The 15,764-nt window shown below is 44.0% G+C and overlaps 1 protein-coding gene across 6 annotated transcripts in view; it reads right to left on the bottom strand.

Moving 5' to 3' along the window:
* Nucleotides 1–15,764, bottom strand: part of LOC100194674 (oxidation resistance protein 1) — a 158,580-nt gene that overhangs the window by 91,587 nt on the left and 51,229 nt on the right. For 4 of the 6 annotated variants that reach the window (XM_045718571.1, XM_045718576.1, XM_045718574.1 and 1 more), the window contains exon 1: nucleotides 288–322. The exons of the other annotated variants lie outside the window; for them this stretch is intronic. In XM_045718571.1, coding sequence (XP_045574527.1) covers nucleotides 288–307 — 20 coding nt within the window. In that variant the 5' untranslated portion in view covers nucleotides 308–322. Of the gene's footprint in view, nucleotides 1–287; nucleotides 323–15,764 lie in introns of those variants that run through there. 6 annotated transcript variants of the gene reach the window in all.

Genomic DNA, 15,764 nt, shown 5'->3' with positions numbered 1-15,764 from the left:
GAGGGATGGTTGCTATTCATTTTCTAAAACCATATCAATATCACCCAAAAACAGCCCCCAGCCAAGGCTTTTCAATTCGCTAACAGAGGAATTACCGTGGCCCAAAAAAGCAGAAAAAAAATCACTGTTCATTTGAATGACTTGAACTCCAGGGCATATTTCTCTTCTGGATCTCTCTCTGTGCATCACTCAAGCATAATAGACACACACAAATGCACATTAAAGCCCACATGCACACACAAGAGCACGCATATGCACACAGAAGCACACACACACATACACACTACCTCTGCCCTTGTTGTTTCATTCAGTGAGCATGGCGTGGAACCTTGAGACTGTTGTGCTGCTGCAGTCTGTAAATGGCCTCTTGGTTGCTAGCCTCGCTCCTATTTCCTCGCTATCATTCGCCGAGCCATGATGACAGGCAGAGAGATGATTGGCCGACAGCCTTAATGGATTCAACACCATGCCTGCCACGTTAGGAAGCTTGTGGCGTTGAAAAAACAAGACATCCACTGAGGATTCAAACCGATTGTATTTTGGCAGCTCTCTGACAGCATGTAGATTGTAGAATATATGATCTTCATCATAAGGCTAGCTACCTCTGTGAGTAGAAAATAGAGGAAGAAAGGAAAGGAAGGTAGGAAGGTGACAAGAAAAGGGAAGTGTTTTAAGAGAACTAAGTGCAGTTCCATACAATATGTTCTGGTGAATGTCCTCTACCTTTCTGTGTCTGAAATGGCACACTAGTTCCTTGTTCAGTACTTTTGGCCAGAGCTACATAGGGCTAACACATAGTGCACACTTGCTAGGGAATAGGGTGCCATGTCAGGTTTTGCTGTGTGTCTGCCTGACTCAGGATGCCTCAGCTGACCTCTGAGGCGACTAGGAAAGAGGTGAAGTTAGACTCATTTGTTAATGCTCAACCTTCTGACTGGCTGCCCGCAATAATGATCAGTACCACAACCCTAGTGTGTGTGTGTGTGAGAGACACCGACAGATAGATAGAACGAGGGAGACAGAGAGAGAGGGAGACAGAGAGAGCGAGAGAGAGAGTGAGAGAGAGAGAGAGAGAGAGAGAGAGAGAGAGAGAGAGAGAGAGAGAGAGAGAGAGAGAGAGAGAGAGGGAGAAAGCACAATAGCACTGTAGGTAAGAGCACTAAAATATCTGTTTGTGTGTGAGGGAGTGTGTGCCTCTCTCTCCTCTCTCTCTGCACCGCACCGTGCCCTTCAAATGGTAATGCCCAGGCTTGTCTCAGACTCACCCTGCTCTCTGCTCTCTCTGCATGCTAAATATTTCACGTCATTCTGTGCCCTTGCAAGGCATCTGTTGTGTTCGATCCGGGGGAGCACCTCTGATAGGCCGGCTACAACATCTGGTGCCATGGCGCTCGGGTCGCTGGCGCCGGATGATGAGGTCACAGGGTTGTTGAATGTTGTGGAACATTTCGTAGTTAAAAAGGCTAAATCCAACTCAGGGCAATAACTCTAACACCACAGCAGCTGACGTTGGGGTGATGTTGGTGGTGACGTTAGGGAAGATATTGGGGGTGATGTTGGTGGTGATGTTAGGGAAGATATTGGGAGTGATGTTGGTGGTGATGTTAAAGAAGGTATTGGGAGTGATGTTGGTGGTGATGTTAAAGAAGATATTGGGAGTGATGTTGGTGGTGATGTTAAAGAAGGTATTGGGAGTGATGTTGGTGGTGATGTTAAAGAAGATATTGGGGGTGATGTTGGTGGTGATGTTAAAGAAGGTATTGGGGGTGATGTTGGTGGTGATGTTAAAGAAGGTATTGGGAGTGACGTTGGTGGTGATGTTAAAGAAGATATTGGGAGTGATGTTGGTGGTGATGTTAAAGAAGGTATTGGGAGTGATGTTGGTGGTGATGTTAAAGAAGGTATTGGGAGTGATGTTGGTGGTGATGTTAAATAAGATATTGGGGGTGATGTTGGTGGTGATGTTAAAGAAGATATTGGGGGTGATGTTGGTGGTGATGTTAAAGAGGATATTGGGGGTGATGTTGGTGATGATGTTGGTTGTGATGTTAGGACAGATGTTGGGGGTGATGTTGGGGGTGATGTTGGTGGCGATGTTAGGACAGCTGTTGGGGGTGATGTTGGTGGTGATGTTAGGACAGATGTTGGTGGTGATGGTGGTGATGTTAGGACAGATGTTGGGAGTGATGTTGGTGGTGATGTTAGGACAGATGTTGGTGGTGATGGTGGTGATGTTAGGACAGATGTTGGGAGTGATGTTGGGGGTGATGTTGGGGGTGATGTTGGGGGCGATGTTAGGACAGATGTTGGGGGTGATGTTGGGGGTGATGTTGGTGGTGATGTTAGGACAGATGTTGGTGGTGATGGTGGTGATGTTAGGACAGATGTTGGGGGTGATGTTGGGGGTGATGTTGGTGGTGATGTTAGGACAGATGTTGGTGGTGATGGTGGTGATGTTAGGACAGATGTTGGGGGTGATGTTGGGGGTGATGTTGGGGGCGATGTTAGGACAGATGTTGGGGGTGATGTTGGGGGTGATGTTGGGGGTGATGTTGGTGGTGATGTTAGGACAGATGTTGGGGGTGATGTTGGGGATGATGGTGGTTGGTCGGTGGTGGTTGGTTGGTGGTGACGTGGATAAGTATGAACCTGCTCCAGCCCATCTATTGGTTTGTTATCTGGTGAGCCATGCCTACATACAGGGAAGTATGAATATGTTATCTGTGGATGGATGTGTGGCATTTTCCCTGGCCTGACCAAAAGGCACTCACACTCAATCCCTCTCACACTCCCTCTCTCTCTTCCTTCTTCTCACACACTCTCCCTTCCTTTCACTGTTACACTGTACTCCCTCCTTCTCACAGTCCCACCATCCATCTCTCCCTCTCACCCTTCCTCCCTCTCTCTCCATCTACCTCTCCCCCTTTCCCTCCCTCCTTCTACCTCCATCCCTCCTTCTCTGTTGGCTGTTGGCAGGCAGTTTGGCAGAGGGGAACATTGACCTGATGCCCCGTTGCAGCAGGCGCCGTTGGCAACACTCGAGCACAGTCTGGAGCGACTGCTCACACCCCTCCTTCCCACCTTCTTTCCCCCTCCTCCTCCTCCTCCTCCTTTCCTCCTCTCCCAGAAAAAGAAGACAGACAGGAAGACAGACAGACGGATGGAGACAAGTTTGTCTGGGTTAAAAACTCTAAAGCAAGTCAGAGCGACAGGAAGATGAAAGTGGGGAGGTCCTGAGGCAGATATCACACACAGCACAGCTAGCTAACTCTCCCACCGTCTGACTCACTTCAGTCAAAACCAAAATGTTGTTTTTTTCACTCAAGTTCTAATTACATGTGATGTGCTTCAGTGCTTCAGAGGTTTTAGGTTGGCTGGCATTTATAGGACAAGCAGCGATAGTGCAGCTCCTAACACCACTGCATAAGTATGTCTCTCAAATGTGGTGATGAACTCTGTCTTAACCTGTTGGGTCTAGGGGGCAGCATTTGCACGTCTGGATAAAAAAAATGTACCCGATTTAATCTGGTTACTAATCCTACCCAGTAACTAGAATATGCATATACTTATTATATATGGATAGAAAACACTCTAAAGTTTCCAAAACTGTTTGAATGGTGTCTGTGAGTATAACAGAACTCATTTGGCAGGCAAAACCCTGAGACATTTTCTGACAGGAAGTGGATACCTGATGTGTTGTATTGACTTTAAACCTATCCCATTGAAAAACACAGGGGTTTAGGAATATTTTGGCACTTCCTATTGCTTCCACTAGATGTCACCAGCCTTTACAAAGTGTTTTGAGTCTTCTGGAGGTAGATCTGACCGAACAAGAGCCATGGAACGGTGATGTCCCATTAGACACCTGGCGCTACTTCATGTTGGGTACCCTCGTTCCAATACGTTAGAAAAGAGTATGCATTCGTCCACCTTGAATATTATTCATGTTCTGGTTAAAAAGGCCCTAATGATTTATGCTATACAACGTTTGACATGTTTGAACGAACGGAAATATATTTTTCCCCTCGTTCATGACGAAGTCCGGCTGGCTTACATCATGTGCTAACGAGACGGAGATTTTTGGACATAAATGATGAGCTTTTTTGAACAAAACTACATTCGTTATGGACCTGTGATACCTGGAAGTGACATCTGATGAAGAGAATCAAAGGTAATGGATTATTTACATAGTATTTTCGATTTTAGATCTCCCCAACATGACGTCTAGTCTGTATCGCAACGCGTATTTTTCTGGGCACAGTGCTCAGATTATTGCAAAGTGTGATTTCCCAGTAAGGTTATTTTTAAATCTGGCAAGTTGATTGCGTTCAAAAGATGTAAATCTATAATTCTTTAAATGACAATATAATATTTTACCAATGTTTTCTAATTTTAATTATTTAATTTGTGACGCTGACTTGACTGCCGGTTATTGGAGGGAAACGATTTCCTCAACATCAATGCCATAGTAAAACGCTGTTTTTGGATATAAATATCAACTTGATAGAACTAAAAATGCATGCATTGTCTAACATAATGTCCTAGGAGTGTCATCTGATGGAGATTGTAAAAGGTTAGTGTATCATTTTAGCTGGTTTTATGGTTTTGGTGACCCTGTCTTTGACTTGACAAAACATTACACACAACTCTTGTAAATGTACTGTCCTAACATACTCTAAATTTATGCTTTCGCCGTAAAACCTTTTTGAAATCGTAAAACGTGGTTAGATTAAGGAGATGTTTATCTTTCAAATGGTGTAACATAGTTGTATTTTTGAAAAATTTGAATTTTGACATTTATTTGGATTCAAATTTGCCGCTCTTGAAATGCACCTGCTGTTGATGGAGTGCACCACGGGTGGCACGCTAGCGTCCCACCTAGCCCCAAGAGGTTAATGGACACGAGAACAATCAGACCTGAACCCTTAATGGACACGAGAACAATCAGACCTGAACCCTTAATGGACACGAGAACAATCAGACCTGAACCCTTAATGGACACGAGAACAATCAGACCTGAACCCTTAATGGACCCGAGAACAATCAGACCTGAACCCTTAATGGACCCGAGAACAATCAGACCTGAACCCTTAATGGACACGAGAACAATCAGACCTGAACCCTTAATGGACACGAGAACAATCAGACCTGAACCCTTAATGGACACGAGAACAATCAGACCTGAACCCTTAACCTGTTGGGTCTAGGGGGCAGCATTTGCACGTCTGGATAAAAAAAATGTACCCGATTTAATCTGGTTACTAATCCTACCCAGTAACTAGAATATGCATATACTTATTATATATGGATAGAAAACACTCTAAAGTTTCCAAAACTGTTTGAATGGTGTCTGTGAGTATAACAGAACTCATTTGGCAGGCAAAACCCTGAGACATTTTCTGACAGGAAGTGGATACCTGATGTGTTGTATTGACTTTAAACCTATCCCATTGAAAAACACAGGGGTTTAGGAATATTTTGGCACTTCCTATTGCTTCCACTAGATGTCACCAGCCTTTACAAAGTGTTTTGAGTCTTCTGGAGGGAGATCTGACCGAACAAGAGCCATGGAACGGTGATGTCCCATTAGACACCTGGCGCGCTACTTCATGTTGGGTACCCTCGTTCCAATACGTTATAAAAGACTATGCATTCGTCCACCTTGAATATTATTCATGTTCTGGTTAAAAAGGCCCTAATGATTTATGCTATACAACGTTTGACATGTTTGAACGAACGGAAATATATTTTTTCCCCTCGTTCATGACGAGAAGTCCGGCTGGCTTACATCATGTGCTAACGAGACGGAGATTTTTGGACATAAATGATGAGCTTTTTTGAACAAAACTACATTCGTTATGGACCTGTGATACCTGGAAGTGACATCTGATGAAGAGAATCAAAGGTAATGGATTATTTACATAGTATTTTCGATTTTAGATCTCCCCAACATGACGTCTAGTCTGTATCGCAACGCGTATTTTTCTGGGCACAGTGCTCAGATTATTGCAAAGTGTGATTTCCCAGTAAGGTTATTTTTAAATCTGGCAAGTTGATTGCGTTCAAAAGATGTAAATCTATAATTCTTTAAATGACAATATAATATTTTACCAATGTTTTCTAATTTTAATTATTTAATTTGTGACGCTGACTTGACTGCCGGTTATTGGAGGGAAACGATTTCCTCAACATCAATGCCATAGTAAAACGCTGTTTTTGGATATAAATATCAACTTGATAGAACTAAAAATGCATGCATTGTCTAACATAATGTCCTAGGAGTGTCATCTGATGGAGATTGTAAAAGGTTAGTGTATCATTTTAGCTGGTTTTATGGTTTTGGTGACCCTGTCTTTGACTTGACAAAACATTACACACAACTCTTGTAAATGTACTGTCCTAACATACTCTAAATTTATGCTTTCGCCGTAAAACCTTTTTGAAATCGTAAAACGTGGTTAGATTAAGGAGATGTTTATCTTTCAAATGGTGTAACATAGTTGTATTTTTGAAAAATTTGAATTTTGACATTTATTTGGATTCAAATTTGCCGCTCTTGAAATGCACCTGCTGTTGATGGAGTGCACCACGGGTGGCACGCTAGCGTCCCACCTAGCCCCAAGAGGTTAATGGACACGAGAACAATCAGACCTGAACCCTTAATGGACACGAGAACAATCAGACCTGAACCCTTAATGGACACGAGAACAATCAGACCTGAACCCTTAATGGACACGAGAACAATCAGACCTGAACCCTTAATGGACACGAGAACAATCAGACCTGAACCCTTAATGGACCCGAGAACAATCAGACCTGAACCCTTAATGGACACGAGAACAATCAGACCTGAACCCTTAATGGACACGAGGACAATCAGACCTGAACCCTTAATGGACACGAGAACAATCAGACCTGAACCCTTAATGGACCCGAGAACAATCAGACCTGAACCCTTAATGGACACGAGAACAATCAGACCTGAACCCAATTGGACCTGAGTGACAAAAAAACTATGTTTATCATGTTGCTCTTCTGGTTAACAAATAGGTCCTTAAATGTTGGCTAGGGCCTTCTATAAGTTAGTAAATTCACCTTATTAGCGTAAAACAAATATCTGATAGGCAATGCAGAGCCGTGGCTGGGTCCATTCGAGTCCACTCAGGTCTACCAGCTGTAGTGATATAGACCCGAGACCTGATGACAATCAAACAGGACCCAACCCGGACCTGAGGGAAAAGTTAGAATTTCAGACCCCGAACCTCATCGGGCCCGGGTCGGGTTTCGGGCATATCGGGTCTACCCGGATCCATGAAGACCTCTTGTCTGAAATGTCCCTATATTCCCTGTACTTCTGAACTCAGCTCCCTTCTTATTTGAACAATTTGTACTTTTCCTCCATGAAAAAACGTTTGGATTGGTTATTGCATGAAATGAGGTTAAGATGATCTATTATTTAGACAAGGTCACTGTCCAAGGTCAGGGAGTCAGGACCAGACTGTGCCACGGTGCCTCTCTCTCTCTCTCTCTCTCTCTCTCTCTCTCTCTCTCTCTCTCTCACTCTCTCTCTCTCTCACTCTCTTTCTCCTCCCTCCCTCCCTCCCTCCCTCCCTCCCTCCCTCCCTCCCTCCCTCCCTCCCTCCCTCCCTCCCTCCCTCCCTCCCTCCCTCCCCATATTCCTCTCACAGCACTGCTCTGCTCTGATGGAACATTTATTGTCTTCCTGAAAGCAAAGGAGGGAGCTGTGATAAATCCACCCAGAAAAGAAGGAACCATCAGGAGAGGAAGGACGAACTGACCGGCTGGCTCCCTGGCTCCCTACCTACGCAACACAAAGTGAAGTTTAAAACAGGTCGTGAGGAGGATGGCTTTGAAATGTACTGTAGTGGAAGGTAGTACCACATCAATATGACTTTGATTCTGTAAACCTGTTTGCAGCAGTTAAGATGAGAGAGAGACATCCAGAGAGAAAGAGAGAGAGAGAAAGAGAGCATTGGGGAAGGATCCCAGGTACCTATCGAATTACACAACCCAGCTAGCAGTGCAGACACAAACAGGAAAGACACAGCAGCACACAGCCAGTGTTCTTCCTGCAAGCTTATTAACCACATCTCACCCTCTCTCCCTCCCTATCACCCTCTTATCCTTCTCTCACCCTCTCTCCCTCCCTATCACCCTCTTATCCTTCTCTCACCCTCTCTCCCTCCCTATCACCCTCTTCTCCTTCTCTCACCCTCTCTCCCTCCCTATCACCCTCTTCTCCTCTCACCCTCTCTCCCTCCCTATCACCCTCTTATCCTTCTCTCACCCTCTCTCCCTCCCTATCACCCTCTTCTCCTTCTCTCACCCTCTCTCCCTCCCTATCACCCTCTTCTCCTTCTCTCACCCTCTCTCCCTCCCTATCACCCTCTTCTCCTTCTTCTCTCTCACCCACTCTTCCTTCTTCCCTCTCTCCCTCCCTTCCTTCCACCCTCTCTTCCTTCTTCCCTCCCTCCACCCAGAGCCAGTGGTAAACACTGAACCACGAGGCCAGTAACCTGCTAAACAGATTCCTTCCTTAGCTCCCAGCCTACGTGCATGTTCTTAGGGTTCGGTAATGGGAACGCTAATGCCACACACTCATGGCTGTTTAGTGTGAGGCCTGGCTTGGCATCAGAAGGGCTGACATAGAGGTTCTGTCCTAAATGGCCCTGATCCTTGTATAGTGCAGCACTTTCGACCATGGCCTGGTAAAAAGTAGTGCACTATGTAGGAAATAGAGTGCCATTTGGGACACAAACAGAGATAGAGTTATCATCCCCGGTAGATTATATTACCATTAGTAATGTTGTGATCGCGGTGACGATAACCGAAAGGTTGCTGGATCGAATCCTCGAGTTCCCGAGCCAACAAGGTAAAAATCTGTCGTTCTGCCCCTGAACAAGGCAGTTAACTCCCTTTGAACTTAATTGAGAGCGAGAGAGAGAGAGATACTGTTAATTTGTTATTGTATATTATCTATTTCACTTGCTTTATCAATGTAAACTTATGTTTCCCATGCCAATAAAGTCCTTTGAATTGAATTGAGAGCAAGAGAGAGAAAGAGAGAGAGACAGAGAGAGAGAGAGAAAGAAATAGATAGAGATCCTGTCTTTTCTTTGGCTGTGTTCTGCAGCAGACATCTCCCCCCTGCCAGCCTCAATCAGCCAGACACAGCTGGGTCCTGGAAGTGGGAAGGTGTGTTGAGCAGCATGGATGCATGCAAGTCTGTCTGTCTGTCTGTCTGTCTGTCTGTCTGTCTGTCTGTCTGTCTGTCTGTCTGTCTGTCTGTCTGTCTGTCTGTCTGTCTGTCTGTCTGTCTGTCTGTCTGTCTGTCTGTCGTCCATCTGCATGCAACACATACAGAGGAGGAGGGTCCCCCCCACATCAGTGCTCTGCCACCGTCAATTCATCAGCCAGTGTCTCCCACAAACTTCTTAAACAACATACACAGACACATCCCACTCCACAAGGATACAGATAGACAGTCACACAGGCTAGTGGGTCTATACTCCAGAACAGACAGAGACACTGACCAATATATCAATATCCTTTCCATAACAGACGGAGACAGAGTCACTGACAACAGCATAAGCACAATGCAGTCCGATAGCCTCTCTCATAATGCCTTACTTTTTAGTTGAGTGTGTTCTACACACTTTCCTACTTTCTCTTTGCACACTTTTTTACTTTTCAATAGATCCCTTCTGTCTGCATAAGAGAAAACCAGGACAGAAAGAAAATGAGGTGGATGTTTCACCCCAAGCACTGACATCATTAATTGCTTTTTCATTGAACCCCCAAATACAGATGTGTATCAGTTTAATAATTGCTTGCTAATCAGTTAATCCAAACAGTTACTTCTGTTTTGTTTCCCTCATTCCACTGTACACAAAAACCCTTTGCACAATGAGAATCTGCAGAGGAACACACGACAACGTTACCCAGTTACCCCATCACCGGCGTTCTGTTTAACAAACTGTAGAGAGTAAACAACGTCTCCCCTTTAAACATGAACAAAAACAGCATCAACAAGCACAACAATAGGTAACACTTGAATACCCTCTTTATAATGCATTATAAGCACCTTGTGTTATTTTTTGATGGACATCTGTATTGCTTCCTGGTAACTGGTAGCCTAGCCAAAGCCTTAATGGTGGACAGGATAGACAAATCTGTCAACAGGACGTCTCATTATAAAGGTAGTCGAGGAGGGAGGGAGGGACTGAGAGAGCGTCATAGACAACAGAGCAGTGACAGAGAGCTTGACACCAACACTGGGCTGCTACTGTCTCCGAATGCAAAACATTTTTAAAGTTATTTTTAGTTTCAATTACTTGCGGCAGGCACCTCGTAGAATATAATCTCCGCAAATCGTACCGCTGATGCCGCTCAATCTCCTTCTGAGCTGAAGAGAAAACTAAATCCTTCAACCGCTGGCATAAAGCTGAAATGAGACATTCCTTTAGCATTATACCATACTGAGCCAAACACCTCTCTACCCTATCCTAAGAGCTCTTCATAGGCTTATCTGAAAGACTGATGGCATGTTGAAATAGCACAATGAATCAGCTGAAAGGCCAGAAATTGAGGTATTAAGCTCTAAAGAGGGGGTCATTTAGCTATTTGATTTGGAATTTTAGGACCTCTTTAGGTATACATACCAGGGTTTTTCTTTATTTTTACTATTTTCTACATTGCACAATATTAGTGAAGACATCAAAACTATGAAATAACACATATGGAATCATGTAGTTACCAAAAAAAGTGTTAAACAAATCAAAATATATTTTAGCCACCCCTTGATGACAGCTTTGCACGCTATTGGCATTCTCTCAACCAGCTTCATAAGGTAGTCACCTGGAATGCATTTCAATTAACAGGCGTGCTTTGCTAAAAGTTAATTTGTGGAATTTCTTTCCTTCTTAATGCGTTTGAGCCTATCAGTTGTGTTGTGACATGGTAGGGGTGGTATACAGAAGATAGCCCTATTTGGTAAAAGACCACGTCCATATTATGGCAAGAACAGCTCAAATAAGCAAAGAGAAACGACAGTCCATCCTTTAAGACATGAAGGTCAGTCAATACGGAACATTTCAAGAACTTTGAAAGTTTCTTCAAGAGCAGTCGCAAAAACCATCAAGCGCTATGATGAAACTGGCTGTCATGAGGACCGCCACAGGAAGAGACTCTGCTGCAGAGGACAAGTTCATTAGAGTTACCAGCCTCAGATTGCAGCCCAAATAAATGCTTCACAGAGTTCAAGTAACAGACACATCTCAACATCAACTGTTCAGAGAAGAATGCGTGAATCAAGCCTTCATGGTTGAATTGCTGCAAAGAAACCACTACTAAAGGACACCAATAATAAGAAGAGACTTTCTCTGTCCAAAAAACATGAGCAATGGACATTAAACCGGTGGAAATCTGTCCTTTGGTCTGATGAGTCCAAATTTGAGATGCTTGGTTCCAACTGCTGTGTTTTTGTGAGACGCAGAGTAGGTGAACAGATGATCTCCGCATGTGTGGTTCCCACCATGAAGCATGGAGGAGGAGGTGTGATGGTGTGGGGGTGCTTTGCTGGTGACACTGTATGTGATTTACTTAGAATTCATCGCACACTTAACCAGCAAGACTACGACATCATTCTGCAGCAATACGCCATCCCATCTGGTTTGTGCTTACTGGAACTATCATTTGTTTTTCGACAGGACAATGACCCAAAACACACCTCCAGGCTGTGTAAGGGCTATTTGACCAAGGAGAGTGATGGAGTGCTGCATCAGATGACCTAGCCTCCACAATCACCCGACCTCAACCCAAGTGAAATGTTTTGGGATGAGTTGGACCGCAGAGTGAAGGTTAAGCAGCCAACAAGTGCTCATCATATGTGGGAACTCCTTCACGACTGTTGGAAAAGCATTCCTCATGAAGCTGGTTGAGAGAATGCCAAGAGTGTGTAAAGCTGTCATCAAGGTAAAGGGTGGCTACTTTGAAGAATCAAAAATAAAAACTTTTATTGGTTACTACATGATTCCATATGTGTTATTTCATAGTTTTGATGTCTTCACTATTATTCTACAATGTAGTGAAAATAGTAAAAATAAAGAAAAACCCTTGAATGATTAGGTGTCTCCAAACTTTTGACTGGTACTGAATATTTTTTTGTATGCATATTTAACCCCTTATTTTTGGGGGCAGAAAACTACCTCGATACTTCCATTTCTTTGTATGGGTTACTGTCAGACGGTTACTGTCATGCCACTTGTGTGGGTCGTAGAACAAAACGGAGAACATTATTGTGTTCATGAGAGTCTCCCCTTTTCCATAGAGTGGTTGTAATAGAATGGTCAGTTGTTACAGACGTTGTCCTGAGAAGGCCTATTTTCAGGATGTGTCATTGTCTGAAATACAACGCTGTAGCTCGGACTCCTTCCACCGCAGTGGCAGAAGGCCAACATGTCTAGTTTAACTGATGGATTTTGATGGGGATTTATTTTATCATGTTACTTAGATTGATGCACGGGTGTGTCAATAGACTCTTAAGGATGAATGTGTTCAAGGCCTTTCTCCATTGACCTTGATATGTCTTTTGTTTCCTAAACTGACTGCTAATGCATTCAACTGAAAGGTCACATCTCACACACTGTATCTCTTCCATCATCTCCGTCAGATGCAGAGATGGAGGTTCAGGAAACAGGTGAGGTTTTTGATGGGTTTCAAAACCTTTTTTATAATATGAAGTTGATTTGCAACTTTGAATAAGGAAAGATGTAGTAAGACGTGGCATGCAACTTGGTCAATTCATTTGAGCTGTAATCAGTTTTGGTTAAAGCTCATATCAAGATAAGATATGGAATGCTACAAAGCTTTACCATGTGTTTTTCCACCGAGATCACATTTCAAAGGTCAGGGGAATCATTACTGACATTTGTCCAGTTTAGCATCAGTTCCTTTCTGCTCCTTAAGGTATAGGCACCAAAAAAACTAAAACGTCACAAAATGTCGTCATACTATATGCACAAACCGTTTCAACTGGGAAGCATACGGTAAGCTTTAGGCAGCAACACGTGATCTGAGGAGAGGAGCACGGACGCTTCACACCAGACATGTGCTTCCCTGCCTTCCCGTCCCTCTCAGCCCCCCTCCTAATCGCTACAGACAGAGAACAATGCTGCTGCTGCCACACACACACACACACACACACACACACACACACACACACACACACACACACACACACACACACACACACACACACACACACACACACACACACACACACACACACACACACACACACACACACACACACAAACAAACAAACATGGATGCACGCACTGCCGTGACACTGCTTATTGGATGATGTTCTACTGGCAAAACAAAGCCATAGAAATACTCTCTTCTCTGTCCTGCAACATCAAAACCTCTTCTTCATGCGATCTCTGTGATGAGGACACGATCTCATCTATTACAGTACCCATTAAGATCAGATGGCGAGGCGGGCCGGTGGTAAAAGGGCCTGCGGATGACTTAGGAGCACCACATAAGATGAAGGAGCACCAGTAAATAAGATTTGTAAAATGATTGACATACAGCCTGTATTGGGCCTATATGAATTCTAGATACTTTTGAAGCACATGCTGTGCTCTAGAAACTAAAATGTAACCCTGTAAAGACATTTGTTCACTATAAAAGCGATACAAATGTGTGGATATACTGGTAAAGTTACCAGGTTGTTAGCCAGATAGCTAATGAGGTAACATGACTGAACAAGGTGTTAATGGCCACGACGTGGTTTATGAACGTAAAATGCGGCCCGCATATGTGACCACTTTAGAGCCCTGCATGTACATCACAGACAGGCCTATATAAAACCATGCAGTGTGAACGGCAGACCTGTGTGAAATGCATAGGCAGAGAGAGGTCTACTGTATGAGAGATGAAGGAAGAGAGTGCTAACAGGACATCCACCTCCTTTATCTCTACTCCATCTTCATCCCTCCATTCTTCATCCCTCCATTCTTCATCCCTCCATCCTTCATCCCTCCATCTTCATTCCTCCATTCTTCATCCCTCCATCCTTCATCCCTCCATTCTTCATCCCTCTCTCATCCCTCAGAGAGTTTCATCATCCTGTAATATTTGGGCCATGGTGAGGCCAAGCAGAGGGCCAAACTTCGTAATGCCAAATCCACTTTTTCTGATCAACTGGGTGGTGAAGATTAGAAACATGTCCTGGAGTGATGTTCATTTCACAGAAGGTTGAGAAAGCTCTCCACAGACCTAGCTGGACCCAGATTAACACAGTAAACTGGCGTCATCCACAGACATACACATCACCGACAAGCCCCTGGAATCCAAACACTCACATGGATTTACAGGACTGTACAAGCCCATGCTCTACTTCTTATGTAACCTGATTGTGATTGTCTATGGTTGCAAAATTCCCCAAATTCCACGGTTTTCCTGATTCGCGGAATAAGGAGGGAATAAGCAGGGAATCAGGATTTCTGGAAAACCTGAACATTTTGTGAAAGTTACTGAGATTTTCCAACCCTATTGCCATTATTGACTTCAGAAGTCAAGACACTTTCATTCAGTAAGGAAAACTGAAGAGTGATGATGGATGTTGAAAATGAGGGAATACTGTAGGTGGACAACATGGCTCTGTCTGTTTGTAGGATATGTACGTATCTCTGACGTAGAGCTATGTTTGAGCAATAACCTCCATTACTGTAGCCCAGTTAATATCCAAACAGAGAGGGCAGGTTCAAAGGTCGTCACAGAGCTATGTAAATTCTGTATAGCCTGTATAGGTGGCTCTACCAATAACCTGTTATGATGATTGTTTTCAGACACATCTACCTACAGTATATCACACCATTTGTTCTTCCCCAATCCCTTTAAATCCTCTCCAATCTCTCCATTCCGCTCCATACACACACAGAAGCCATGTTGCCTGCTAAGAAGCAAAAGCCTTCAGCCATTTAGTTCTAAAGCTGCTGTGTTCCCCCCTCACATCGATTGAATGTAGCTTGCTCTCAAACGGTCTCGCTGTCTGCTCAGTCTGACAGCAACAGGCTCCTTTTGGAGAGGAGAAGAGAAGCAAACGTTAGTAAAACAAGCATGTTCTGCTTGTTGTAGCACTTAAGGAGTGTTCCTGATAAATCCTGTTCAAAGCTTCAGCTTTGGGAAGAGATCTTCCCAGAAAAGCTTTGACATTAGTCCCACTTTGATTTAGGTGAGGAACTGTTGTAAAATAACAAATGGCCTTTTACTCCACTAACATTGTGCTGAGTTGCCAGCTGCACAGTCTCCCGGATTGGCTTGAACCTTCTATAAATGCCTTGATTAGGCACAATGGAACGTTTTCTCCTTTTCTGCTGCTTAAAATAAAACTCGTATTCATCCCTTTTAAAACACCCATTAAGGTAAAGCAACGGCTTTGCGAGTTTGAGAATGTAATTGAAAAGCGTGTGTACATACCGGCTAGCATGCAGTAGAGGTTCCATTGACTCTGAGGGAGGACTGATAGAGATAATGGGATCGATCCCTCAAACTGCTTAAGTTAAGCGAAGGAAAATCACATCATGTGACCATCCCCTCCCCCTCATGTGCTAATTTATTTACTCAATATAACCCAGGGGCCTGTGATGCAGAGAGAGGCTTGAGCTGGACAAGCCGATTTGAGCCGTTTACGGCTGCCTGAGCCAAGACCAAGGGCTGGGGGGGCGTGGGGGAGA

This window comes from Salmo salar, chromosome ssa05 (assembly GCF_905237065.1).
Source record: "Salmo salar chromosome ssa05, Ssal_v3.1, whole genome shotgun sequence".
Taxonomy (NCBI): domain Eukaryota; kingdom Metazoa; phylum Chordata; class Actinopteri; order Salmoniformes; family Salmonidae; genus Salmo; species Salmo salar.
This window is presented reverse-complemented; position numbering and strand designations above follow the sequence as displayed.